Raw genomic sequence first — 27,555 nt, 5'->3', positions numbered from 1 at the left:
GGGTCACTATGAGTCAGAATCGACATGATGGCAATGGATAGGTTTGTTGTTGGTTGATGCATCTTAACTGTACTTTTATTTGAGCACATAATGGGGCCAGGCTCATAAATAAACGGAAGAATTCCAGAAAGATGGAACATAAATGCCTTACTACGAATGGTATAGATGACACCAGCATCTTGGGACCCTAAGAATGCACAGGCAGGCAGAATACTTTGCAAAAGGACAGTGGTAATGTCCGCGCCCTATGGAACACAGTTCCACTCAGACACACACAGTCACCAGGAGTCGAGAGTCAACCTGATGGCAAATGGTTCTGGTTTTTTCCATGTTTGCACAACAGGCTGAATGTAATCGATGTCACTGAAGTAACATGTAAAAGTTGCTGAACTGACAAATGTTTTGTTGTATACATTACATTAAAAAAAAAAAAGAATGCACATGCTGAATAACAAGACCATGCGATGTAACGCTTCATGTGTAATACTCAAAACTTTTGTGAAATGAATAACAATCTATAGTGACAGGACTAAGAGAAAATTGCTCTTAAAAAAGACCAAAAAGCCATTCTGTCCCTGGGTGACACAGAACAGCTATTAGTAAGATGAGGCTGCCGGCTGTCACTGAGGATCTGTCAGCACCGGGTAACTGTGTCCTGAGGCCTTACATCAGTAAACTCTCTCGGGGTGAACACATGGTATCTGATGTTTCTCTCAAACACCTTCACCCTCTCTACTGCTATTCACTATACAAAACAGACATCAGCTGTTTGACCTCAAATCTGAAGTGTTCGACCCAAAATCTGTTTTAAGAGTCCAGAGCAAAAAAAAAAAAAAAAAGCTGAGGAAATTAAATGCCGTCGTCTACAAACAATCACCAATTTAAACTATATTTATATATCAGAACATAACTTCTCACTGAAGCACAGTGAAGTTGCAGACACCAGAGGCAGCAGTAAATGAGGGTCATTGTTCTTTGCTAAATTAAAATCAAATGTTAACATTTGATTAACTGCTTCCATAAAGCCTCTATTTGAAACTAATTTAAGATTGTGATTACAATAGATTTTCAACAGAAACCAGAAATTTCTGTAGTTAAAATAAATCATCATACCATTGCGCTTACACATTTCATATACACATGCACATTCACATGAGTGCACACACGCATACTCTTCATGCACACATGCACATTCACGTGAGTGCACACATACACACTCTTCATGCACACATGCACATTCACCTGAGTGCACACACACTTCATGTACACATGCACATTCACATGAGTGCACACACGCATTCTTCATGTACACATGCACATTCACATGAGTGCATACACACTTCATGTACACATGCACATTCACATGAGTGCACACTCTTCATATACACATGCAATTCACATGAGCACACCCACTCACTCTTCATGTACACATGCACATTCACATGAGTGCACACATGCAAATTCTTCATATACACATGCACATTCACATGAGTGCACACGCACTCTTCATATACACATGCACATTCACATGAGTGCACATACACACTCTTCATGTACACATGCACATTCACATGAGTGCACCCACACACTCTTCATGTACACATGCACATTCACGAGTGCACACACACACTCTTCATGTACACATGCACATTCACATGAATGCACTCACACACATTCTTCATGTACACATGCACATTCACATGAGTGCACACACGCACTCTTCATGTACACATGCACATTCACATGAGTGCACATACACACTCTTCATGTACACATGCACATTCACATGAGTACACCCATGCACTCTTCATGTACACATGCACATTCACATGAGTGCACACGCACATTCTTCATATACACATGCACATTCACATGAATGCACTCACACACATTCTTCATGTACACATGCACATTCACATGAGTGCACACACGCACTCTTCATGTACACATGCACATTCACCTGAGTGACATGCACACTGTTCACATGCACATTCACATGAGTACACCCATGCACTCTTCATGTACACATGCACATTCACATGAGTGCACAGGCACATTCTTCATATACACATGCACATTCACATGAATGCACTCACACACATTCTTCATGTACACATGCACATTCACATGAGTGCACACATGCACTCTTCACGTACACATGCACATTCACCTGAGTGACATGCACACTGTTCACATACACATTCACACGAGTGCACACACACACTGTTCATATACACATTCACATGAGTGCACATGCACACACTCTTCAAGGACACATGCACATTCACGAGTGCACACACACTCTTCATGTAAACATACACATTCACGAGTGCACACACTCTTCATATACACATGCACATTCACCAGTGCACACACACTCTTCACATACACATGCACATTCACGAGCACACACACACTCTTCACATATACATGCACATTCACAAGTGCACACATTCTTCACGTACACATGCACATTTCATATACACATGCACGTTCACGAGTGCACACACACATTCTTCATACACACGTGCACAGTCACATGAGTGCACACGCACATTATTCATATACACGTGCACATTCACGAGTGCACACTCTTCATATACACATGCACATTCACATGAGTGCACCCACGCACACTCTTCATGTACACATGCACATTCACGTGAGTGCAGACACACATTCTTCATATACACATGCGTGCACACACACTCTTCATATAAACATACACATTCACATGAGTGCACACACACTCTTCATATACACATTCACATGAGTTCACACACGCACATTCTTCACACACACATGCACATTCACATGAGTGCAAACACACACACACACACACACACATTCTTGACAGTCAAATTCTTACAATACCTGAAAATGGTTCCTTTGAGGATCTGAAAAATGAATTACACTGGTTGGTTGGTTATTAAATTCCTGCTTCTGACCATTGGTGTATGGCCTAAAGTTTTCGGGAAGGTGATATAAATCAGCCTGCTCATATCTACTTGGAGGACTATAACCACTTCCACCTTCATCTCCGACTTCTTCAGGACGGTACCTAGGATTTCGGTCTTCATTTTTACTTTGATTCTCTTCCCAACCATTGCCGCATTTCTCTCCAACGTATAAATCCCGGACCTGGTTATAATTCTATCAGATAATAAGAGTAAAATGAAAGAACTGAGATCTATTCTCACCCTCCTCAATGTCATTACCACACCAGATACTTACACTTTGAGATTTAGGCAGCACTTGATGCTCATTCCAGTTCATCTCCGGTTCCTGAGAATGACGTGCTCTTGAGAAAAACCAACATGTGAGATTTAGAGCCTATCATTTGTTTGGACAGAGGCAGCACCAAGAACCCCAGGGTTTTAACATGCCTTCCCTCCAACATTCGCCCCAAACTGTAGTAACCGGTCTACAACTTTCTAATCACGTGTCTGATTGTGAGCTGCAGAGAACCAAAGGAAAGAGACGTATAGAATCGCAATACCCAAGTGAAAGTGACTGGAGGGTCTTACTCTGCCTCTGTGCCATCCTCGCTGCAGTCAGAAGAGTGGGGCTCGGGAGAGGAGAGGTCGTCATCCAGCATGTCATGGGGAAGGTCTGTGAGTAACTGCTGCAGCTGAGACAGGAAAGTCTGCGTTAGTGTCACACCACCCTCCGTACGAGGTACCAAACCAAAGCTGCCTTGGGACCAGTGGATTTTTTAAAAGCTTTAACTGCAGAAGTCAAAGAAGTTTCTAATTTCTCCATTTAATAAATATGTTAATTCCATATGAATTATGTTCAGCATTTCACTTGAAAGGGGAAGATGCACAAAATCAAGACATATTAAAAGATATTAGTTTTTCCTACAGAGTTATTGGATTTAAATATGCACGTGCCCACTGCTGCCGAGTCGATTCTGTAGGACAGAGTAGAACTTCCCCATAGGGTTGACAAGGCTGTAATCTTTACAGGAGAAGACTGCCACATCTTTCTCCCACTGAGCAGCTGGTGGATTTGAATCACTGACCTTTCTGTTAGCAGCCGAATGCTTAACCCTGCACCTCCAGGGCTCTTAGACATACCCATATGGTGTGACTAAACTGAAAAAACTTACTTATAGAAACATAACAAGTCCTAATGATGGTTCAATCACTGTATTATGTTATCACAAGGCAGACTTGAGTCTCAGAACCCTGTTTTCCCAGTAATCAGACCTTGGGCACTTGACAATCAGACATGCCCCAGGGAATCCCAGTAGCCAGATGTATTTTACCCAGGTAGTGTTTTTTTAGTGAGGCTAGCAGCTGCAGCAACAGGTGCCTAGACGCCCTTAAAAGCTCTGATAACATGATATACCCCTGTGGAGTGACTACTTAGTAGAGAGGCATCTAATTCCAGTGATGAAAAGATATACAACACTCTGCTCTTGTACAACATTTGAATAAAAGGAGAGTTGGAAGGTTCTGTTTTCTACAGATAGCACTTTCAAAAGCACAACTACAAAACTGACATAAAAGCATCTGACTTTTCTCTCCAATTTTTTTTCTAGAGAAATAGAATAATGACATTTTGAGCATTCTGCCTATATAAGTTAGTCTGCATGACAGAATAAATCCATTCAAGTTTCACAAAAAGTAAACTGTGATAAAGAGATGAACAATCATCTAATTTTTTAATTTCGGCATCTATGCACAAATGTCAGTCTTTGAATCCCAATATAAAGTGTGTTAAAACTTGCAACATAATCAGCGGATTCAAACATTATTACTAAATAGCTGGTAGGAGACAGCTTATAATGGCTTCTCTTTAAGAAATTAACCACCAACTTGATAAACAAGTTGACTGAGTCCCTCCAAAGGACATAAATCAGTCCCATAAAATTACGCAATGAGTGAATCTGGAAGACATTAAACACTCTGTTAAATCTTGGATTAAAAAATGAGGTGCTCGTTGGTCTATGGCAGTTTTTTTATTGTACTGTAGATGAAGGTTTACAGAATAAACTAGTTTCTCATTAAACGGTTAGTACACATACTGTTTTATGACACCGGTTAACAACCCTACGACATGTCGACACTCTCCCTTCTCTACCTCCGGTTCCCTATTACCAGCTTCCCTGTCCCCTCCTGCCTTCTAGTCCTTGCCCCCGGGCTGGTGTGCCCCTTTAGCCTCATTTTGTTTTATGGGCCTGTCTAATCCTTGGCTGAAGGGTGAACATTGGGAGTGACTTCATTACTGAGCTAAAAGGGTGTCTGGGGGTCATACTCTCAGGGTTTCTCCAGTCTCTCTCAGGCCAGCAAGTCTGGTTTTTTTTTTGTGAGCTAGAAATTTGTTCTACAGTTTTCTCCAGCTCTGTCCGGGACCGTCTATTGTGATCTTCGTCAAAGCAGTGAGTTGTAGTACCCAGGCACCATCTAGTTGTGCTGGACTCAGTCTGCTGGAGGCCATGGTAGATGTGGTCCATTAGTCCTTTGGGCTAATCTTTCCCTTGTCTCTTTAGTTTTCTTCATTCTTCCTTCCTCCCGGAGGGGTGAGACCAGTGGAGTATCTTAGATGGTTGTTCAAAGGCTTTTAAGACCCCAGACACTACTCACCAAAGTAGAATGTACAACGTTTTCTTTATAAACTATGTTATGCCAACTAACCTAGATGTTCCTGGAGATCATGGTCCCCACAGGGTCTATGGCAGTTTTGTTTTGTTTTTACTTTCTCTGTTATTGGTATAAAATACATGGAATGTAGCTATAAAACATATCTGAGTATTATCTTTATAATCACAAAAACTTTCCAAAATACACACAATAAAAGTTTACATAAAAATATTCTAAGACTGCAGTGATGGTGCACAGCATGTTGAATGTAATTAATGCCACTGAATTGTACACTTTAAAATGGCAATTTTTCTTGTTTTATATATTTTACCACAACACAATTAAAAATATATATATATATTCTAAGAAAAGTCTGAAAAGAATACCCCATAAAGAGTTGGGAGGAAGTAAGAAGGGCATATATTTCTGACATTCACTAGGTGATCTTTTTTTTTTGTGTGTGTGGTTCTCTAAAGATGAAACAAGAGAAAAACATTCTTTACAATGAAGTTATCTTGACCTCTAAAGCCACTTAATACTAACAACCAAGCCTTTGATTTATTGCCTACCCGCTTGTACAGAATAGTTGAAAAATCATTCTGAGAATTATCCGTATCAGCTGATTGAAGATATAAAGAACAAGAAATATGAAACAACAATGAAAACAAAATAGAACAGGATGACATATTATATCATGTGCTTCCCATGAAAGCTGGCAAAGTGACTCTAAAAGAGGCAAAATTTGCTAGTAAAAAAAAAACCCATATCTATGATGTCTCGTGGAAACCCTGGTGGCATTGTGGTTAAGTACTACGGCTACTAACCAAAAGGTCAGCAGTTCAACTCCACCAGGCGCTCCTTGGAAACCCTATGGGGCAGTTCTATTCTGTCCTATAGGGTTGCTGTGAGTCAGAATTGACTCAAAGGCAACGGGGTTTTTTGATGATGTCTTCTAAAAGTAGTCTAACCAGTTTGGTCTGTAATTATGCATCACTGCTTTAAGGAAAAAGACTACCCCCTCATGTTACGCAAAGAAAAATAACAACAAAATCTTTCATACTTAAATCAATTAAGGACGCCTGTATGAAAAGGATATTTTCTTCTAAACCTTCAGTGGGGTTCAAGTACATAGCCTTATCCTTGACAGAGATATCTGAACGGTAAATTTTTTCCCCTAGCCAGGACAGAAAGCTGCACGTTATTAAGTAGTTATTGTATTGTAGCTTTCTTTTTAGAAGCACATTAACAAAACTGGCATTCCATGGAGGAAAATTAATTTGAGCAAAAACAATGAGCCAATAAAAATGCTCATACGTTATTGCAAACTTTTCAACTAGCAAGGTCATGCATGTAATATTTTAAAATTTTTATATGGTATTTTACACATTATCTTAACATTATTCAATAGTTTCATTCACCTCAAAAAACTTCTCTATCAAGTTCTCTGGCATAGCTGAGTTATATTCATTGGCTTCTATAACTTTCAGGGCAGAGAGATGCTAAGTGGGCTGAAGTCCTCCTAATACACTATACAGGAACAAAACCCCACCCCCAGGGCTTCCATTTAGGAGAGTCAGTATGTTGTCCTCATACGCACTGTCAAAGAGATTTTGCTTTTGGTTATCAAACACAAAATTACCCTATCAACTTACAGATGTTATCAAATAGAGAATTTTAGAGACTACAAATTCTGCTCATTAAAGATCCAACTTCCAAACACAGACTCAAGGACAAAGATAACAATCTTTATAAAGGTCAAAATTTAATCCCACTCATTAACTTCAAATTCATCAGACTGCTTTTTGGTTGCGAATAACTATCTTCTCAATAGGATATTATTGTATATCAATGGAGTTAAATAATTTGAGATACCTTCCCTAGATAAAGATAATTTGCTATTGTTAAGGCTTCTATTGAAATGCATTCTGAGCCATTCTATAAATTCTGCTCCCTTGACTACTTCACACCATTTCTTCCCCCAAAAGAGAAGGAAAAAAAAAGAGGGCATTATCCTCATGGAACGTATAAATAAAACATTTTTGCAATAACCCACACAGAACATCCAAAAAGCTTATGTTCAGGGGAGAATGTAAAACAAAGAACACATAAACCTTTTGTTAGGGTTTCAACCTAAATTAAACAGACTGTCTTCAGGTGTGATAATCCTCAAGGTTCACAAAAGCAAGAGTTCTCAGATTACAAACCGTACAACACAGCTTCTCCCAAGAGAAAAGCAGCTAATGGGAGTAGCCAACAGTCACACTCCTTTTGAATAGTTTCTCTCTTAAATACACTGAAAAGATTGATAACTGAAAATATGAAGTATTAGATAATACTCTCATGGGTACACACCAAGCAGAATCTTTATTTTAACCTGAAAACAGTTAAAAACATACTTGAAAAGGCATGATATGGGATTGATGAAGGGCAAAAATAACTTGGTAGCTAGAGCTTTGGTTTATGAATTATGCCATGTTCAGAATGATAAATAAGTAAATAAAATCTGTTTCATTAGATAGTGTTATCTTTGTGGGGAAGACCTTCTCTAGGTTACCACACATCTTAAAAAAAAAGGGGGGGGAGGCAGAGCCAACCTGGAGCTATAGACAGAAGCATCACACCTCAGTCCTGAAACCCCAAGTGTCAAATGAAGAGATAAAGAACCCAACCAAGCACCAAATGGAATAAGAAACTGACAGAGAACAGAAGATACGAGTGGAGGTCCCCTACCAGCTAAGATAGCACAGATCCACCATCTTGGACTCCTGTCAGAGATTGGTGAACAGGGAGTGCAGGAAAGCAACTATACATGCTTTACTGCCCCCCACCCTTCTTCCCCTGCTTGGCCTCCACCACTTCCCAGTAGGCCACGGTCTCTAGACCAGGAGGCACCGGTTCCATGCCACTTGGATTCGCCCTGCCCATACCAGCCAGTTCCTTCAGTGCCATTTCTTTGTTGCAGCTGTTGCTTTTTCGGCTTCTTCCCTGTCTCTCACCTACTCCCCCTCCTCCTTTCTCTCGAACACCTGGCTCTCTGTGCCATCTTTGCTTCTTCTTGACAGGCAGTGAAGTGCCAGTCATCTGGGGAACTGCTTTGCTGGTTCCACCACCACACTGGTGGGATCCCTGGGGCCTTACTGTTCATTTGTTTTCTTCATTTCTCAGTTTCTCGTCTCTACCTACATACCTTCTGTTCCTGTCTCCTGAATACCGGGCATTGTGTGCCATCTCTGCCCCTTCAAGCCGGGCTGTACCACGTGGCTTGGTACCCAACTTCCTGGTCTGCGCAGCCATGCTAGTGGGATTCCTGGGGGCATTTTTTTTTTCGTTTTTCCTCATTTCTCAGTTTCTCATCCCTCTCTACTTTCCTTCTTTTCCTGTCTCCTCAAAACCTGGGCCTATGTGCCATCTCCTCCCCCTCTAGACAGGCTGTGGCCCATGACCTGAAAGCCACTTCCCCAGTCGCCAGTGAGATCCCTGGGGGCATTTCTTTTTAATTTTTCTTTTGTTTCTCTTTTTCTCTATTTCTCATCTGCTCTACTTTCCTTCTTTTCCTGTCTCATGAATACCTGGTGCTGTTTGCCATCTCCGACCCTACAACACTAGCTGTGCCCCAAGGTCTGAGAGCCATTTCCCTGGTTGCTGGTGGGATCCCTGGGGGCATTTCTTTCTTTTTTCCTCTTTTTCTTCTTGTTTTTCTTCATTTCTCAGTTTCTCACCTCTCAGCTCAACAGCAGGCTCCCTCAGCACTTTTTGTTCCGCTTGTGTTTCTCTCTCCTCTCTCCCTTCTTTCCCGTACCTAACTTAGCCCCACACATCACAACAATCCCCACCCCCACTGCCTATCTACACGGTGCACTGGACACTGCACCACAGAACAGCACAGGCATGGCCTGCAGGAACCTGGCCTGCATGGAACCTGGCCTGCACGGAACCTTGGCCCGCCCTGTCAGCCTGAGTATGTGCCATAAACAACCCATCCGAGCCCTACCCCTTCTTCAGCTGGACCTGCCCCGCTACACCATAGTAGAGTGACTGGCTTTGCACATTGGACCAGAAGGTGAAAAGTATCATGCCCACAGACAAGCAAACAACAAAGAATGCACAGCCCACCTGTTCAGACACGACCAAATAAAACAAAAAAAAGCAGGACCAAACAAACCTACAATCACTAAATGAAGAAAATAATTATTGAACGTCCCGAAGACAGCAGACAATATCAAAACACATAAAAAAAGGAAAACAGGACAGGATGACTATAGCAAGTGTCCAAAATAACACCAGGTAATTTTCCAGTAGAAGAAAAGGCACTGTAACTACCTGATAAAAAAATAGGGAATTCAAATCTCCTAATATTCAGAGCTATCCAAGACTTGAAGCAAAAAGCACAGAAAAATGAGGAACAAATAGACAAATTCATGGAAAAGGCAGACAAAATAATGGGAAATATACAAAAGACAATGGAAGAATTCAGAAAAAGAGGAATAAAATATCAAAATAAACTCACAACTAGAAATCATACAAAAACAACAATTAGAAATCCTAAAGATAAAAACAAGATTTCAGAAATGGACAGTGTCATAGAATATCTAAGGAGAAGGTTTGAAACAATGGAAGGCAGGATCAGTGAAATCGAACACGAATACTTGGATACCACTTTGAGGAAAACTCAGAAAAAAGAACAAAGAAAAATAAAGAGAACCTGAGAATGATGTGGGATACAATCAAAAGCAAAAATCTGTGACTGATTGGAGTTCCAGAACAGGGGGAGAAAACAGAAAACACAAAGAGGATTGCTGAAGAACTGCTGACAGAAACTTCCCTAACATCATGAAAGATGAAAAGCTGACCATCCAAAAAACTCAACGAACCCTGTGTTGGATAAGCCCAAAAAGAAAATCACCATAATCACACTCGCTAAAACCAGACAAGGAAACAATCCTGAGAGCAGCTCCAGAAAAACAAAAAGTCACATACAGAGTGAAAACAATAAGACTAAGCTCTGATTACACAGCAGAAACCATGCAGACAAGAAGACAATGGGATGACATATATAAAACTTTAAAGAAAAAAAACTGTCAACCAAGAATAATATATTCTGCAAAACTCTCATTCAAATACGATGGTGAAATTAGGACATTTCCAGATAAACAGAAATTAAGGGAATATGTAAAAACCAAACTAAACTTATGAGAATTATTAAAGGGAGTCCTTCAGTTTGAGAACAAACAACATCAGATGACAGCCTGAATTTAGGATGCAGGATCGTACCAACCAGATACCAATCTAGGTTATGAATAACCAAGGACTATTCAAAACTAAAAGATTTACAACAGGGAACCAGAGAGGTTAATCTGTAAACTACAACAACATCAGAAAAAAAGAGGGAATAAACAGTGTAAGTACAGAACTTTCAAATGGAGTTGAAGACAAGGCGATATGAAGTAATAAAGACTGGTTCAAACCTAGGAAGATAAGGGTAAATTTCAAGGCAACCACAAAGAAAGCTAACAAGCCTACTCATCAAAATAAAGAAGGAAAACAAAGTCTCAGAAATAACAAAATCTACAAAAACAAAAGTAATAAAAAAAATCACAAACAAAAGGAGTTCGGTACAGGAGAGTATGAGGAACAAAGAAAACATCAGCACCACAAAAAATGCACTACAAAATGACAGCAATAAGCTCACACATATCAATAATTACACTGAATGTAAATGGCATAAATGCACCCATAAAGAAACAGTGACATAATGGACAAAAAAACAGTATCCACCAGTATGCCATCTACAAGAGATACATTTTAGAAACAAAGACATAAATTTATTAAAAAGCAAAAGATGGAAAAAAAATATCAAGCAAACACCTACCAAAAAAAAAGCAGGAGTGGCAATACTAATCTCAGATAAAATAGACTTTAAAACAAAATCCACCATAAAAGACAATGAAGGGCGTTATATAATGATTAAAGGGACAATCCATCATGAAGACATAACCATAATAAAAATCTACACACCCAACGACAGAGCTCCAAAGTACATAAAACAAACTAACAGCACTGAAAAGTGAAATTGACAGTTCCACAATAATAGCAGAAGACTTCAACACGCCACTCTCAGTAAAGGACAGAACATCTAGAAAGAAACTCAACAAAGATACAGAAGATCTAAAGGACAAAATCAACCAACCTGAACTCAAATAAAGATACAGAACACTCCACACAACAGCTGCAAAGTACACATTCTTTTCCAACGCAAATGGACCATTCTCCAGAATAGACTACACCTTAGGTCTCAGAGTAATCCTCAACAAAATCCGAAACACTGAGATACTGCAAAGTATCTTCTCTGATCAAAACACCATTAAAATAAAAATGAACAACAGGAAGAGGAAGGAAAAAAAAAATCAATTACAAAGAAACTGAATAACACCTTGCTTAAAAACCACTGGGTAATAGAAGAAATCAAAGATGAGCCAAAAATTCCTAGAATCAAACGAGAATGAAAACACATCATACCAAAAGCTTTGGGACACAGCAAAGGCAGCGCTCCGCCCCCGCCCCACCCCCGAGGTCAATTTATAGCAACAGATGCACACATCAAAAAAGAAAAAAGGGACAAAATCAAAACATTAGCTACACAACTTGAATAGAAAGAGAACAACAAAAGAGCCCCTCAGTCACCAGAAGAAAGGAAATAATAAAGAGCAGAGCAGAAATAAATGAAAAAAAAAAAAAAAATTGAAAATCAATAGAAAAAGAATCAACAAAATCAAAAATTGGTTCTTTGAAATGATCAACAAAATTGGCAAACCACTGACCAGACTGACAAAAGAAAAACAGGTGAGGCCGCAAATAACCCAAATTAAGAAGTAAAATGGGGGACATTACAACAGACCCAAATGAAAACAAAAGGATCACAACAGAGTACTATGAAAAACGACACTCCAACAAATTTGAAAACCTAGAGGAAATGGACAAATTTCTAGAAACACACTACCTACTCAAACTAACACAAAATGATGCTGAAAATCTGAACAGACCCATAACAAGAAATTGAAAAAGGTTATTAAAAAAAAAAAAAAACTCCAAACAAGAAAAAGACCAGGTCCTGATGGTTCACTGGAGAATTCTACCAAACATTCAGAGCAGAGCTCACATCAGTACTACTCAAACTATTTCAGAACATAGAAAAGGAAGGGATACTTCTGAATTCATTCTATGAAGCCAGCATAACCCTGATACCAAAACCAGGCAAAGACGCCGCAAAAGAAGAAAATTACAGACCAATATCTCTCGTGAATATAGACGCAAAAAATTCTTGGCAAAATTCTAGCCAACAGAATTCAGCATCATATCAAAAAAATAATACACCTTGACCAATCAGGATTCATACCAGGTATGCAAGCATGGTTCAACATTAGAAAGTCAATCAACATAATCCACCACATAAATAAAAGGAAAAATAAGTGGCAGTTTATTAGACCAATATCAGCTGAACTATGGATGCTGCATAACAGAATTTTAAGTCTGGGAGGAATACTAGAGTTCCTCCAATCCAAGCCTCTCCTTTCAAAGGTGAGCAAACAAAGGCCCAGAGAAGGTAAGGGGTGTGCCCCTGAAAAGTGAGCTAGCTTCCGCCCTAGAGAGGGCACCAGAACCTGAATCTCCCTGCTCCTGCTCTTTTCTTCTATGTGACACTGTCAGTCACTTATTTCGACTAGTTTGCATACAATCAAGCTTCAGTTCCACCAGCGTTCAACGTTTGTGTTCCAATTCTGAAACTCTCTGGAAAATACCTCCATATTACAGGAAAAACTTAAAAGGTACAATCCTGTGAATGTATAAGAAACTGTTAAAAAAAGAACATCAAAAAAAGAAAAAATACATATATAGCACGAATACTCCGCCATTTGTTTCTTTGATTTTCTTGGGGAATGACAAGAAATTCCCATTAAGTAAGTCAAATAATATAAAATGTAAAGAAACATTAGCTTTACAACTCCCTCTAGTGGTTTTGTCAAAACCTGTGTCTTCTCGTGGTGGCCTGCGGCTTCAGATCCCAACTGATCTAGAACTCCTCATAATCATTTATTCAGCAATTCGAATCCACCAGTCGCTCCATGGAAACCTTACGGGCAGTTCTACTCTGTAATATAGGGTTGCTATGAGTTTTATGAGTAGGAATCGACTCGATGGCAACGGGTTTGATTTTTCTTTTTCTGAAGATTAAGTGCACTTTCTGCATTTGATCTTCAGTGCCAACAATGGAGATAGAAAAGGAAACATCATAACTGTTGCTGTTGTTGTTGTTAGGTGCCGTTCAGTCCGTTCCAACTCATAGCAACCTTATGCACAACAGAATGAAACGCTGCCCGGTCCCGTACCATCCTCACAATCGTTATGCTTGAGCTCCTTGTTGCAGCCACTGTTTCAATCCACCTCGTTGAGGGTCTTCCTCTTTTCCACTGACCCTGTACTTTGCCAAGTGTGATGTCCTTCTCCAGGGACTGATCCCTACTGACATGTACAAAGTGTGTAAGACACAGTCTCGCCATCCTTGCTTCTAAGGAGCATTCTGGTTGTACTTCTTGCAAGACAGATTTGTTCATTTTTTTTTTGGCAGTCCATGTATATTCAATATTCTTCGCCAACATCACAATTCAAAGGCATCAATTCTTCTTCGGTCTTCTTTATTCATCGTCCAGCTTTCACATGCATATGAGGCAACTGAAGATACCTTGGCTTGAGTCAGGCGCACCTCAGTCTTGAAGGTGACATCTTTGCTTTTCAACACTTTAAAGAGGTCCTCTGCAGCAGATTTACCCAATGCAATGCGTCTTTTGATTTCTTGGCTGCTCCTTCCATGGCTCTTGATTCTGGATCCAAGTAAAATGAAATCCTTGAGAACTTCAATCTTTTCTCTGTTTATCGTGATATGGCTTATTGGCCAAGTTGTGAGGATTTTTGTTTTCTTTATATTGAGGTGCAATTCATACTGAAGACTGTGATGTCTGATCTTCATTAGTAAGTGCTTCAAGTCCTCTTCACTTTCAGCAAGCAAGGCTGTGTCATCTACATAACGCAGGCTGTTAATGAGTCTTCCTCTAATCCTGATGCCCCATTCTTCTTCATATAGTCCAGCTTCTCAGATTATTTGCTCAGCACACAGATTGAATAGGTATGGTGAAAGGATAAAACCCTGACGCACACCTTTCCTGACTTTAAACCAATCAGTATCTGCTTGTTCTGTCCAAACAACTGTCTCGATCTATGTAATGGTTCCTCATGAGCACAATTAAGTGTTCTGAATTCCCATTCTTCACAATGTTATCCATAATTTGTTATGATCCGCACAGTCAAATGCCTTTGCAGAGTCAATACAACACAGGTAGACGTCTTTCCGGTATTCTCTGCTTTCAGCCAGGATCCATCTGACTTTGGCAATGATATCCCTGGTTCCACGTCCTCTTCTGAAACCAGCCTGAATTTCTGGCAGTTCCCTGTCAATATGCTGCTGCAGCTGTTTTTGAATGATCTTTAGCAAAATTTTGTTTGCGTGTGACATTAATAATATTGTTCAATAATTTCTACATTCGGTTGGATCACCTTTCTTGGGAATAGGCATAAATATGGATTTCTTCCGGTCAGTTGGCCAGGAAGCTGTCTTCCATATTTCTTGGCATAGAAGAGTGAGCACCTCCAGTGCTGCATCCGTTTGTTGAAACATCTCAATTGATATTCCACCAAATCCTGGAGCCTTGTTTTTCACCAATGCCTTCAGAGCAGCTTGGACTTCTTCCTTTAGTACCATCAGTTCCTGATCATATGCTACCTCTTGAAATGGCTGAATATCAACTAATTCTTTTTGGTATAACAACTCTGTGTATTCCTTCCATTTGCTTTTGATGCTTCCTTCACTATTGCAACTCGATGCTTGAATTTTCTCCTCAGTTATTTCAGCTTGAGAAATGCTAAGCTGTTTATTAGAATGACATGGAGGCTGGAATTTGACTATGTCTTAATCACTGACTTATGGGTAAAAGTGGACAAAATCCCTACCGACCCCAAAGCACCAAAATTAAACACGGCTTGGTAAAGCATGTATTATTTGAAACTAGCCACTCATATTTGAAAGTCAAAATCAAGGGTATCCTGGCATTTACAGAGAGAGGGTCCCACAAATCCTTAACTGGGCCAACTACGAGTCAGATGTGCCTTCTGTGATCAGCCTTTGGGGAGAGAGGCATTTCTCCTACATAAGTGACTAGGATACAAAGCGATTCTCTCATTAGAGAAAGCAATATGCACTAGCCCACTGCTAACAGTTATAACCCTGCTGCAATCCCAAAGTTGCTAATCAGACAGGAAGGAAAAGAGCACCCTTTTCAGGCTGTGAACTGTTCTGCTTGTGTAGCCTCAGGTAGGATGAAAAGACTTCTGGATATCCAAGCAAACTTAGGTCTGATCAGCCAATTCATTATTTTAACTTGAAGTGGCAAAGTATACACACAGCTGAACTTTATGAAGTTTCTGAATTTTGTTACTGAAAATCTGAAACTCTCTAGCTTCTGATCTCAGCTCTGTGGTAACTATTTATTTATTTTTTTTTTTTACTAATTTGAGCTTTCTTAGGAATATAACCATAATCATCAAATAGAATCAAATTAGCTATATTCTTTTTCTCTTCCACTCTGTTAGAAACACTCATTCTTAGATCCATTCAACTTCCTTTTCACTTTTTATAAGAGCTCTATTTTCTCTGGCAATTCCCTACCCCCCTAGTATACACCAAAACCAAAAAAACTGTTGCTTCAAGTCGATTCTGACTCATAGCAGCCCTGCAGGACAGAGAAGAACTGCCCCTCAGGGTTTCCAAGGAGCAGCTGGTGGGTTCGAACTGCTGACCCTTTGGTTAGCAGCCAAGCTCTTAATCACTGGGCCACCAGGGCTCCCTCTAGTATATAATTAGTCTGAAATTGATCAAACATGCAATCAAGACGCATTGATAATTACTGGTGATTGGAAACAAAAGTTGGAAACAAAGAAGAAGGATCAGTAATTGGAAAAATATGGCCTTGGTAACAGAAACAACTCCAGAGATCACATGGTAGAATTTTGCCAAGACCAACGACTTCTTCATCGCAGATACGTTTTTGTCAACAACACAATCGGCAACTATACATGTGGAGTTCACCGGATGGAATACATACCAATCAAATGGACTACATGTGTGGAAAAAGACTATGGAGAAGCTCAATATCATTAGTCAGAACGAGGCCAGGGGCTGACTATGGAACAGACCATCAACTGCTTATATGCAAGTTCAAGTTGAAGTTGAACAAAATTAAAACAAGGCCACGACAGCTAAAGTATGATTTTGAGTATATTCTACCTGAATTTAGAGGCCATTGCTAGATTTGATGCATTGCACATTAATGATCAAAGACCAGACAAGTTATAGGACGACATCAAGGACATCATACATGAAGAAAGCAAGAGGTCATTAAAAAGACAGGAAAGAAAAAAAAGATCAAAATGGATGTCAGAAGAGACTCTAAAACTTGCTTTTGAACATAGAGTAGCTAAAGCAAAAGGAAGAAATGATGAAGTAAAAGAGCTTGAACAGAAGATTTCAAAGGGTGGCTCAGGAAGGCAAAGTATTAGAATGAAATGTGCAAAGACCTGAAGTTAGAAAACCAAAAGGGAAGAACATGCTCAGCATTTCTCAAGCTAAAAGAACTGAATAAAAAATTCAAGCCTCGAGTTGTAATAGTGAAGGATTACATGGGCAAATTTAACGACATGAGAAGCAACAAAAGAAGATGGAAGGAATACAAAGAGTCACTGTACCAAAAAGAATCAGTTGACGTTCAACCACTTAAGGAGGCAGCATATGATCAAGAACCAATGGTACTAAAGGAAGAAGTCCAAGCTGCACCAAAGGCACTGGCAAAAAACGATGCTCCAGGAATTAACAGAATACCAATTGAGATGTTTCTACTAATGGATGCAACGCTGAAGCATTCACTCATTTATGCCAAGAAATCTGGAAGACAGCTACCTAGCCAACTGACAGAGAGAGATCAATATTTGTGCCCATTCCAAAGAAAGTGATCCAACGGAATGCAGCAATTATCGAACACCACTAACATCACATGCAAGTAAAATTTTGCTGAAAACAATTCAAAAACAGTTGTAGCAGTACATTGGCAGGTACAAGCCAGAAATTCAAGCTGGATTCAGAAGAGGACATGGAACCAGGGATACCACTGCTACTGTCAGATGGATCTTGGCTGAAAGCAGAGCATAGCAGAAAGATGTTCACTTGTGTTTTATTGACTATGCAAAAGCATTTGACTGTGTGGATTATGACAAATTATACATAATATTGCCACAAATGGGAATTCCAGAATGCTTAATTGTGCTCATGCGGAACCTGTACACAGACCAAGAGGCAGCTGTTTGAACAGAATGAGGGGCTGCTGCATGGTTTATACCAGGAAAGGTGTGCATCCTTTCACCACATGTATGCTGAGCAAATAATCCCAGAAGCTGGTCTATATGAAGAAGGGCATCACGGCTGGAGGAAGACTCATTAACAACCTGCGATATGCAGATGACACATCTTCACTTGCTGAAAGTGAAGAGCACTGAAGCACTTCCTGATGAAGATCAAAGTCCACAGCCTTAACTATGGATTACACCTAACCCTACTGGCAGCTGTGTGAGTAACAGTCAACTGACCCTATCCCTTGCTTCCTGCTAATACTAAGATTCCACAGTAACTATAAAAAGGATTACTTTACGTTATTAGAAAATGGGTGATATCAAGCATGGTCTGAGTTATGAAAGAAGCCTTTCGTCATAGTCAAGAAATTTGACTCAACTAAAAACCATCATAACAAGTAAATTGCCACCAATAACAACTACCACCACTACTATTACAAATGCCACCATTGCCTGAAGAGTTACTATGTGCTAAGCACTGTGCCAAACACTTTACATATAATCTGATCTCCTCCTACTACTCCTTCCTACAGTCTATCCACCATGCTGCATCCCAAAAGATCTTTTAAGAATATAATCAGATCACATCCTGCTTAAAATCCTCCACTGGCTTCCTATTGCTCTTAGAATGGAATACAAACAACGTACCAAGGCTTACCATGATGTGGCCCCAGCCCATCTCTTCACTCCCTCTCCAAACTTTCCCTTGGCTCCTGCATCCCCACCACGAGGCCCCTGGCTATTACACAAGTCAGAGGGTCCTCTTCTCACCTCAGGTCTTTGCACTGCTATGGCCTAGAATGGCCTGAAGTCTTGGCTCCATCTCACTGGTCAGGTCTCAACTCAAGCATTTCCTCCAACAGGCCTTCCCTCACCATCCTTTCATGTCACCAGTTTTGTTTCTCTTCCTTTAGCAGTAATACATTACCATTCACTCAAATCAGTTTATTACTTGGTTACTGTTTCCCTACACAAGGGGAAGAGCCTTCCCGAAATTGCTCACAGTAATCTTCCAAGCCACTAGAAAACATGCCTCTAACTCCAAAGCCAACTATTACCCATTGCAACAGACTCATGGAGGCTCCACATTTACGGAGTAGCACTACTCCATGGGGTTTTATTGGCTGTAATCTTTAATGAAGCAGAACACCAGGCCTTTCTTCCCCAGAGCTACTGCATAGGTTTGAACTGCCAACCTTTAAGTTGGTAACCAAGGGCAAACATTTGGGCCACCCAGGGACCCAGCCAACCATTACCTTCCACCTAAATGAAAAGACTTAATTTAACCATTTATCTGATTTCATCATTCACAGTTGTGCTTCATTCTTACCTGAAAAAGGAAGTATTCCATTTATCTAACTTTAAAAGTCCAACTACATATCTAACTTATTAGGGTTTGACTGATTTTTTAATGAAATTATAAATTCTCTCAAAATGACACAACATGGGAGGAGGTGGGGCCAAGATGGCGGAGTAGTCAGATGCTTCTACTGAACCCTCTTAAAACAAAGACCCCCCAAAAAACAAGTGAAATGATTATATTTACGACAAGCTAGGAGCCCTGGACATCAAACACAAACTTAGAAAACAGACTGAGCAGCGAGAGGAGGGAGAGACGGCTCAGCAGAGAGGAGTTGCCAGACTGAATCACTGGAAAGCCTCAGGCACCTTTCCTAGGATCGATGTAGGGGGCTGGGGGTAGCGTTTGGCTGCAGTTTCCTCAGGGAGAAACAGCCAGCCATGCACCCCACTCACAGCTCCAGAACCAGAGGAAAACGGCACTCGTAGCAAAAGCATAGTACTTGTGTATATTTTACCACACCCCAGCCACCAAGCCAGCTTCAGTGGCTGTCAATTTCCCTGGGCCTGAGAGGTCCTGATACTCGTCCTGAGCCATTCTCCTGGCCATGCAGAAGGAATAAATTTGCAAATGGGGAAAAGATAATCTGTCAGCTCCAATAACCTGAGGAGCTCAGTTCCTGTACAAGTATAAATGGTCTGTGGACTTTGAGTACCTTTCCCCCCTGCATGGATGTGTGGGGGCCTATTTCAGGAGAACAGGCTCTTGTCAACAGACTGGAACGGTTTCAGCTATGTGATGGAGAGATGGGTGTTTGACATTTGACACTGCTTTGCCTATTAAACAGGGTCCTTATCTACCCACACCAGGGGCCTCAGGACTGGTGGCTCCACTCGGCTCACGCAGCCACCCATGACCGGGGTCCAAAGATAATTAGTAGTTCCCACTCCTTATGATCAAAAGCACAGGGTGCCTGTGGTCCATCTGTAGAACCTATCCACCTGTGTGCTCTAGGAAACAGGGACGCGCTCTCCTCACAGACACTCAGGAGACAGTTGATAGCACCCTGCCTTGTTCAGAGCGTGACCCCCTGCTGTAACCACATACCAGTACCTACACTGATCACCCCAGCCCCTCTAAGACTGTAGAGCACAGCCTGTGCCACACACTTTATGACCAACTACCTGGACACCTGAGACGAATCCATACAAGACAAGTGAATGGAATCCTAGGCTAATATACCTGTTAACAGCTCTAGTCATCTGGTGACAGGACATTAGAGCTTCAAAGGCAAAAATAATCAACCTAGCTCACTCAAGCAACCTATTTGGACATATCAAAACGAAAAAACCAAGAAGCTAGGATACAGTAAGAAAACATAAAATAAATTAATACAATAACTTAAAATAAATTAATACAATAACTTACAGATGGCTTGGAGACAACAGTCAATATCAAATTACATAAAGAAGCAGACATGATCACTTCAAAAGCTCTCAAAACAAAGAATCAAGGGATCTTCTGGAGGAAGGTGCCTTCCTGGAATTACCAGATGCAGAATACAAAAGATTAATATACACAGACTTATGTGGTTACAAAGGTGGGAGGGAGGGAGGGAGGGAGAGGGCTTTTTATTGATCAATCTGTAGATAAGAACTGCTTTGGGTGAAGGGAAAGACAACACTCAATACAAGGAAGGTCAGCGTAATTGGACTGGATTAAAAGTAAAGAGGTTTCCGGGATAAAATGAAAGCTTCAAAGGTCAGCGAAGCAGGGGCTAGGGTCTGGGGAACTTGGTTTGAGGGGACTTCTAAGTCAATGGGCAAAACAATTCTATTATGAAAACACTCTGCATCCCACTTTGAATTGTGGCACCTGGGGTCCTAAATGCCAACAAGCAGCCATCTAAAATACATTAATTGGTCTCAACCCACCTGGAGCAAAGGCAAAGGAAGAACACCAAGGTCACACGACAACTAAGAACCCAAGAGACAGAAAGGGCCACATGAACCAGAGACCTACATTATCCTGAGACCAGAAGAACTAGTTGGTGCCTGGCCACAATCAATGTCTGTCCTGTCAGGGAGCACAACAGACAACTCCTGAGGGAGCAGGAGACCAATGGGATACAGACCCCAAATTCTCATTAAAAGACCACACCTAATGGTATGACTGCGACTAGAGGAATCCCAGAGACAATGCTCCCCAGAACTTCTGATGGCACAGGACAGGAACCATCCCCGAAGACAAATCATCAGGCATGAAAAGGACTGGTCAGTGCGGGGGAGAGAGATGCTGATGAAGAGTGAGCTAATTAAATCAGGTGGACACGGGAGAATGTGTTGGCAACTCTTGACTGGAGGGGGGATGGGAAGATAGAGAGAGAGGGAAGATGGCAAAATTGGCACGAAACGAGAGACTGTAAGGGCTGACTCAATAGGGGGAGAGCAAGTGGGAGAAGGGAGTAAGATGTATGTAAACCTACATGTGACAGACTGATTGGAATGGTAAATGTTCACTTGAAGCTTAATAAAAATTAAAAAAAAAAAAAAAAGATTAATATACAGAACTCTTTAAGACATCAGGAACGAGATCAGGCAACACCAAGAACAAGCCAAAGAACACACAGATAAAGCAGTTGAAGACATTAACAAAGTTATTCAAGAACACAATAAAAAATTTAATAAGTTGCAAGAACCCACAAAGAGACAGCAATCAGAAATTCAGAAGATTAATGATAAAATTACAGAATTAGACAACTCAGTAGAAAGTCAGAGGAGCAGAATTGAGCAGTTGGAAGGCAGAACTGGTGAGACTGAAGATAAAGCACACGGCACCAACATATTTGAAGAAAGATCAGATAAATGAATTTTAAAAAATGAAGAAACTCTAAGAATCAAGAGAAATAACCTACGAGTAGTTGGAGATCCAGAACAGAGAGGGATAACAGAAAACACGGAGAGAAGTGTTGAAGATTTGTTGGCAAAAAACTTCCCTAATATCGTGAAACATGAGAAGATATCTATCCAAGCTGCTAACTGAACTCCACGTAAGACAGATATTATAAGAAAGTCACCAAAACATATTATAATCAAACTTGCCAAAACCAAAGATAAAGAGAGAATTTTAAGAGCAGCTAGGGATAAATAAAAAGTCACCTACAAAGGAGAGTCAATAAAAATAAGCTCAGACTACTCGGCAGAAACCATGCAGGCAAAAAGGCAATGGGATGATGTATACAAAGCATTCAAGGAAAAAAATTGCCAGTCAGGAATCCTACATCCAGCAAACTTGTCTCTCAAATATGAAGGCAAAATTAGGACATTTCCAGATAAAAAGAAGTTTAAGGAACTCATAAAAACCAAACCAAAGCTACAAGAAATACTACAGGGAGTTCTCTGGTTACAAAATGAATAATATCAGGTATCAACCCAAGACTAGAACACTGGACAGAGCAACCAGATGGCAACCCAGATAGGGAAATCACAAAAATTAATCAAGATAAAAAAATGCTCAAAAAATGGAAGCAGCGATCTCATGTAAAAGAAGACAACATTAAAATAATAAGGAGGGACTAAGAAATGTAGTCATAGATTTTTTTCATATGGAGAGGAAGACAAGGTGATATAAGCAAATAAAAGTTAGGTTTCGACAGAAAAACAGGGGTAAATGTTAAGGTAACCACAAAGGACACTGACAATCCTATTCATCAACATAAAATACAAGAAAAAAATACAGACTCAGTAGAAACAAAATCAACAACAACAAATCAGAGGAAAAGACAATATAAAAAAATAAACTACTCTGCTCAAAAATTAAGTGGGAAAAGAACTGTCAATAACACACAAAAAAAGACATCAAAATGACAGCACTAACCTCATACCTATGCCTAATTACGCTGAATGTAAATGGACTACATGCACCAGTACAGAGACAGAGAGTGGCAGAATGGACAAAAAAATACGATCTGTCTACATGCTGTCTACAAGAGACACACGTTAGGTGTAGAGACACAAACTAAAACTCAAAGGATGGAAAAAAACATATCAAGCAAACACAATCAAAAAAAGAGCAAGAGTGGCAATATTAATTTCTGACAAAATAGATTTAAAGTTAAATCCACCACAAAGGATAAGGAAAGACACTATATAATGACTAAAGAAACAATATGCCAGGTGGATATAACCACATAAAATATTTATGCACCCAAAGATAGTGCTTCGAAATACATGAAACTGCATTGAGAAAAGAGAGATAGACAGCTCCACAATAATAGTAGGAGACTTCAAGACACCACTTTTGGTGAAGGACAGGACATCCAGAAAGAAGCTCAATAAAGACACGGAAGATCTAAATGCCACAATCAACCAACTTGACCTCACGGACATTTACAGAACACTCCACCCAAAAGCAACCAAGTATACTTTTCCAATGCACGTGGAACATTTTCTAGAACAGACTACATATTAGGTCATAAAGCAAGCCTTAGCAGAATCCAAAACATCGAAGTATTACAAAGCACATTCTCTGACCATAAGGCCATAAAAATAGAAATCAGTAACAGAAAAGGAAGGGAAAAGAAATCAGACACTTGGAAACTGCTCAAAAACGACTGGGTTATAGAAGGCATCAAGGAGGGAATAAAGAAATTCATTGAATCCAATGCAAATGAAAACACTTCCTATCAGAATCTTTGTGACACAGCTAAAGCAGTGCTCAGAGGTTAATTTATATCAATAAACGCATACATACAAAAAGAAGAAAGGGCCAAAATCAAAGAATTATCCCTACAACTTAAGCAAATAGAAACAGAGCAACAAAAGAAACCCTCGAGCACCAGAAGAAAGAAAATAATAAAAATTAGAGAAGAATTAAATGAAAGAGAGAACAGAAAAACAATGGAAAGTTAACAAGACCAAAACCTGGTTCTTTGAAAAAATTAACAAAATTGATAAATCATTGCCCAAACTGACAAAAGAGAAACAGGAGAGGAAGCACATAACCCATATAAGAAATGAGATGGGCTGTATTACAACAGACCCAACTGAAATTACAAGAATCATATCAGATTACTATGAAAAATTGTACTCTAACAAATCTGAAAGCCTAGAAGAAATGGATGAGTTTCTAGAAACACACTACCTACCTAAACTAACACAAACAGAGGTAGAACAACTAAATAAACCCGTAACAAAAGAAGGGATTGAAAAGTTAATTGAAAAACTCCCAACAAAAAAAAGCCCTGGCTCCGGCCACTTCACTGCAGAGTCCTACCAAACTTTGAGAGAAGAGTTAACACCACTACTACTAAAGGTACTTCTGAGCATAGAAAATAACAGAATACTCCCAAACTCATTCTATGAAGCTACCATATCCCTGATACCAAAACCAGGTAAAGATACCACAAAGAAAATTACAGACCTATAGCCCTCATGAATTTAGATGCAAAAATCCGCAACAAAATTCTAGCCAATACAATTCAACAACATATCAAAAAAAAATTCACCATGACCAAGGGAGATCCAACCAGGTATGCAAGGATGGTTCAACATTAGAAAAACAATTAATGTAATCCATCATATAAATAAAACAAAAAACAAGAATCACATGATTTTATCAATTGATGCAGAAAAGGCAGCCAACAAAGTTCAACACGCATTCATGATAAAAACTCTCAGCAAAATAGGAATAGAAAGAAAATTCCTCAACACAATAAAGGGCATTTATACAAAGCCAACTGCCAACATCACCCTAAATGGAGAGAGCCTGAAAACATTCCCCTTGAGATCAGGAACCAGATGAGGATGCCCTTTATCACCACTCTTATTCAACATTGTGCTGAAGGTCCTAGCCAGAGCAATTAGGCTACATAAAGAAATACAGGGCATCCAGATTGGCAAGGAGGAAGTAAAAGTATCTCCATTTGCAGATGACATGATCTTATACACAGAGAACCCTAGAGAATCCTCAAGAAGAGTTTACCAGAATATCAGCATACAAGATAAACATACAAAAATCCATTGGATTCCTCTACACCAACAAAAAGAACATTGAAGAGGAAATCACCAAATCAATACCATTTACAGTAGCCCCCAAGAAGAAAAAATACTTAGGAATAAATCTTGCCAGAGAGGTAAAAGATTTATACAAAGAAAACTACAAGACCTTACTGCAAGAAACCAAAAGAGACCTACAGAAGTGGAAAAGCATACCTTGCTCGTGGATAGGAAGACTTGACATTGAAAAAATGTCTATTCTACCAAAAGCCATCTATACATACAATGCAATTTTCATCCAGATTCCAACGACTTTTTTTAATGAGGTGGAGAAACAAATCACCAACTTCATATGGAAGGGAAAGAGGCCCCGGATAAGTAAAGCATTACTGAAAAAGAAGAATAAAGTGGGAGGCCTCACTCTACCTGATTTTAGAACCTATTATACCGCCACAGTAGTCAAAACAGCCTGGTACTGGTACAACAACACACATGTAGACCACTGGAACAGAATTGAGAATCCAGACATAAATCCATCAACATACGACCAGCTGATATTTGACAAAGGCCCAAAGTCAGTTAAACGGGGAAAAGACAGTCTGTTTAACAAATGGTGTTGGCATAACTGGATATGCATCTACCAAAAAATGAAACCAGACCTATACCTCACACCATGCACAGAAACTAATACAAAATGGATCAAGAACCCAAATATTAAATCTAACATGATAAAGATCATGAACGAAAAATACGGACAATGCTAGGAGCCCTAATACATGGCATAAACAGTACACAAAACATTACTAACAATGCAGAAAAGAAACTAGATAACTGGGAGCTCCTAAATATGAAACACCTATGCTCATCCAAAGACTTCAAAAGAGTAAAAAGATTATCTACAGACTGGGAAAAACTTTTTAGCTATGACATTTCCAATTAGAGTCTGATCTCTAAAATCTACATGATACTGCAAAAACTCAACTACAAAAAGACGAATAACCCAATTAAAAAACGGGCAAAGGATATGAACAGGCACTTCACTGTAGAAGACATTCAGGTAGCTAACAGATACGTGAGAAAATGCTCAGGATCATTAGCCATTAGAGAAATGCAAATCAAAACTACAATGAGATTCTGTCTTACTCCAAAGAGGCTGCTATTAATCCAAAAAAACGCAAAATAAGAAATGTTGGAGAGGTTGTGGAGAGACTGGAACACTTATACACTGCCGGTGGGAATGTAAAATGGTGCAACCACTTTGGAAATCCATTTGGCGCTTCCTTCAAAAGCTAGAAATAGAACTATCATACAATCCAGCAATCCCACTTCCTGCAAAATATCCTAGAGAAATAAGAGCCTTTACAAGAACAGACATATGCACACCCATGTTCATCGCAGCACTGTTTACAACAGCAAAACGATGGAAGCAACCAAGGTGCCCATCAACAGATGAATGGATAAATAAATTACGGTATATTCACACAAGGGAATGCCATTTATCGATAAAGAACAACGATGAATCCGTGAAACATTTCATAACATGGAGGAATCTGGAAGGCATCATGCTGAGTGAAATTAGTCAGCTGCAAAAGGACAAAATATTTTATAAGACCACCTTATAAGAACTCGAGAAATAGTTTAAACAGAGAAGAAAATATTTTTTGATTGTTATGATAGTGGGGAGGGAGAGGGGAGAGGGGTTTTCACTAATTAGATAGTAGATAAGAACTATTTTAGGTAAAGGGAAAGACAACACACAATACAGGAGAGTTCAGCACACCTAGACTTAACCAAAAGCAAAGAGGTTTCCTGGATAAACTGAATGCTTTGAAGGCCAGTGGAGCAGGGATGAGGGTTTGGGGACCATGGTTTCTGGGGACATCTAAGTTAATTGGCATAATAAAATCTATTAAGAAAACATTTGCAACCCACTTTGGAGAGTGACGTCTGGGGTCTTAAATGCTAGCAAACAGCCATCTAAGATGCATCAATTTGTCTCAACATACCTGGAGCAAAGGAGAATGAAGAACACCAAAGACGCAAGGTAATTATGAGCCCAAGAGACAGAAAGAGCACATAAACCAGAGACTACATCAGCCTGAGACCAGAAGAACTAGATGGTGCCCAGCTACAACTGATGACTGCCCCTGACAGGGAACACTAC

General features: G+C 39.8%; 1 protein-coding gene across 14 annotated transcripts in view; it reads right to left on the bottom strand.

Annotated features, from left to right (window-relative positions):
- The window catches only part of CEP152 (centrosomal protein 152), a 146,691-nt gene that overhangs the window by 105,558 nt on the left and 13,578 nt on the right, over nucleotides 1-27,555 (bottom strand). For 12 of the 14 annotated variants that reach the window (XM_064292001.1, XM_064292002.1, XM_064291995.1 and 9 more), the window contains exons 3-5: nucleotides 3,528-3,631; nucleotides 3,235-3,301; nucleotides 2,875-3,153 (exon numbers count right to left, since the gene is read on the bottom strand). In XM_064292001.1, the coding sequence (XP_064148071.1) occupies nucleotides 2,875-3,153; nucleotides 3,235-3,301; nucleotides 3,528-3,631 (450 nt within the window). Of the gene's footprint in view, nucleotides 1-2,874; nucleotides 3,154-3,234; nucleotides 3,302-3,499; nucleotides 3,632-27,555 lie in introns of all 14 variants that reach the window. The other 2 variants (XM_064291998.1, XM_023539070.2) reach the window with 1 other exon arrangement.

This window comes from Loxodonta africana, chromosome 10 (assembly GCF_030014295.1).
Source record: "Loxodonta africana isolate mLoxAfr1 chromosome 10, mLoxAfr1.hap2, whole genome shotgun sequence".
Taxonomy (NCBI): domain Eukaryota; kingdom Metazoa; phylum Chordata; class Mammalia; order Proboscidea; family Elephantidae; genus Loxodonta; species Loxodonta africana.
Note: the sequence above shows the minus strand (reverse complement) of the source record. Positions and strands in the feature narration are given on the sequence as shown.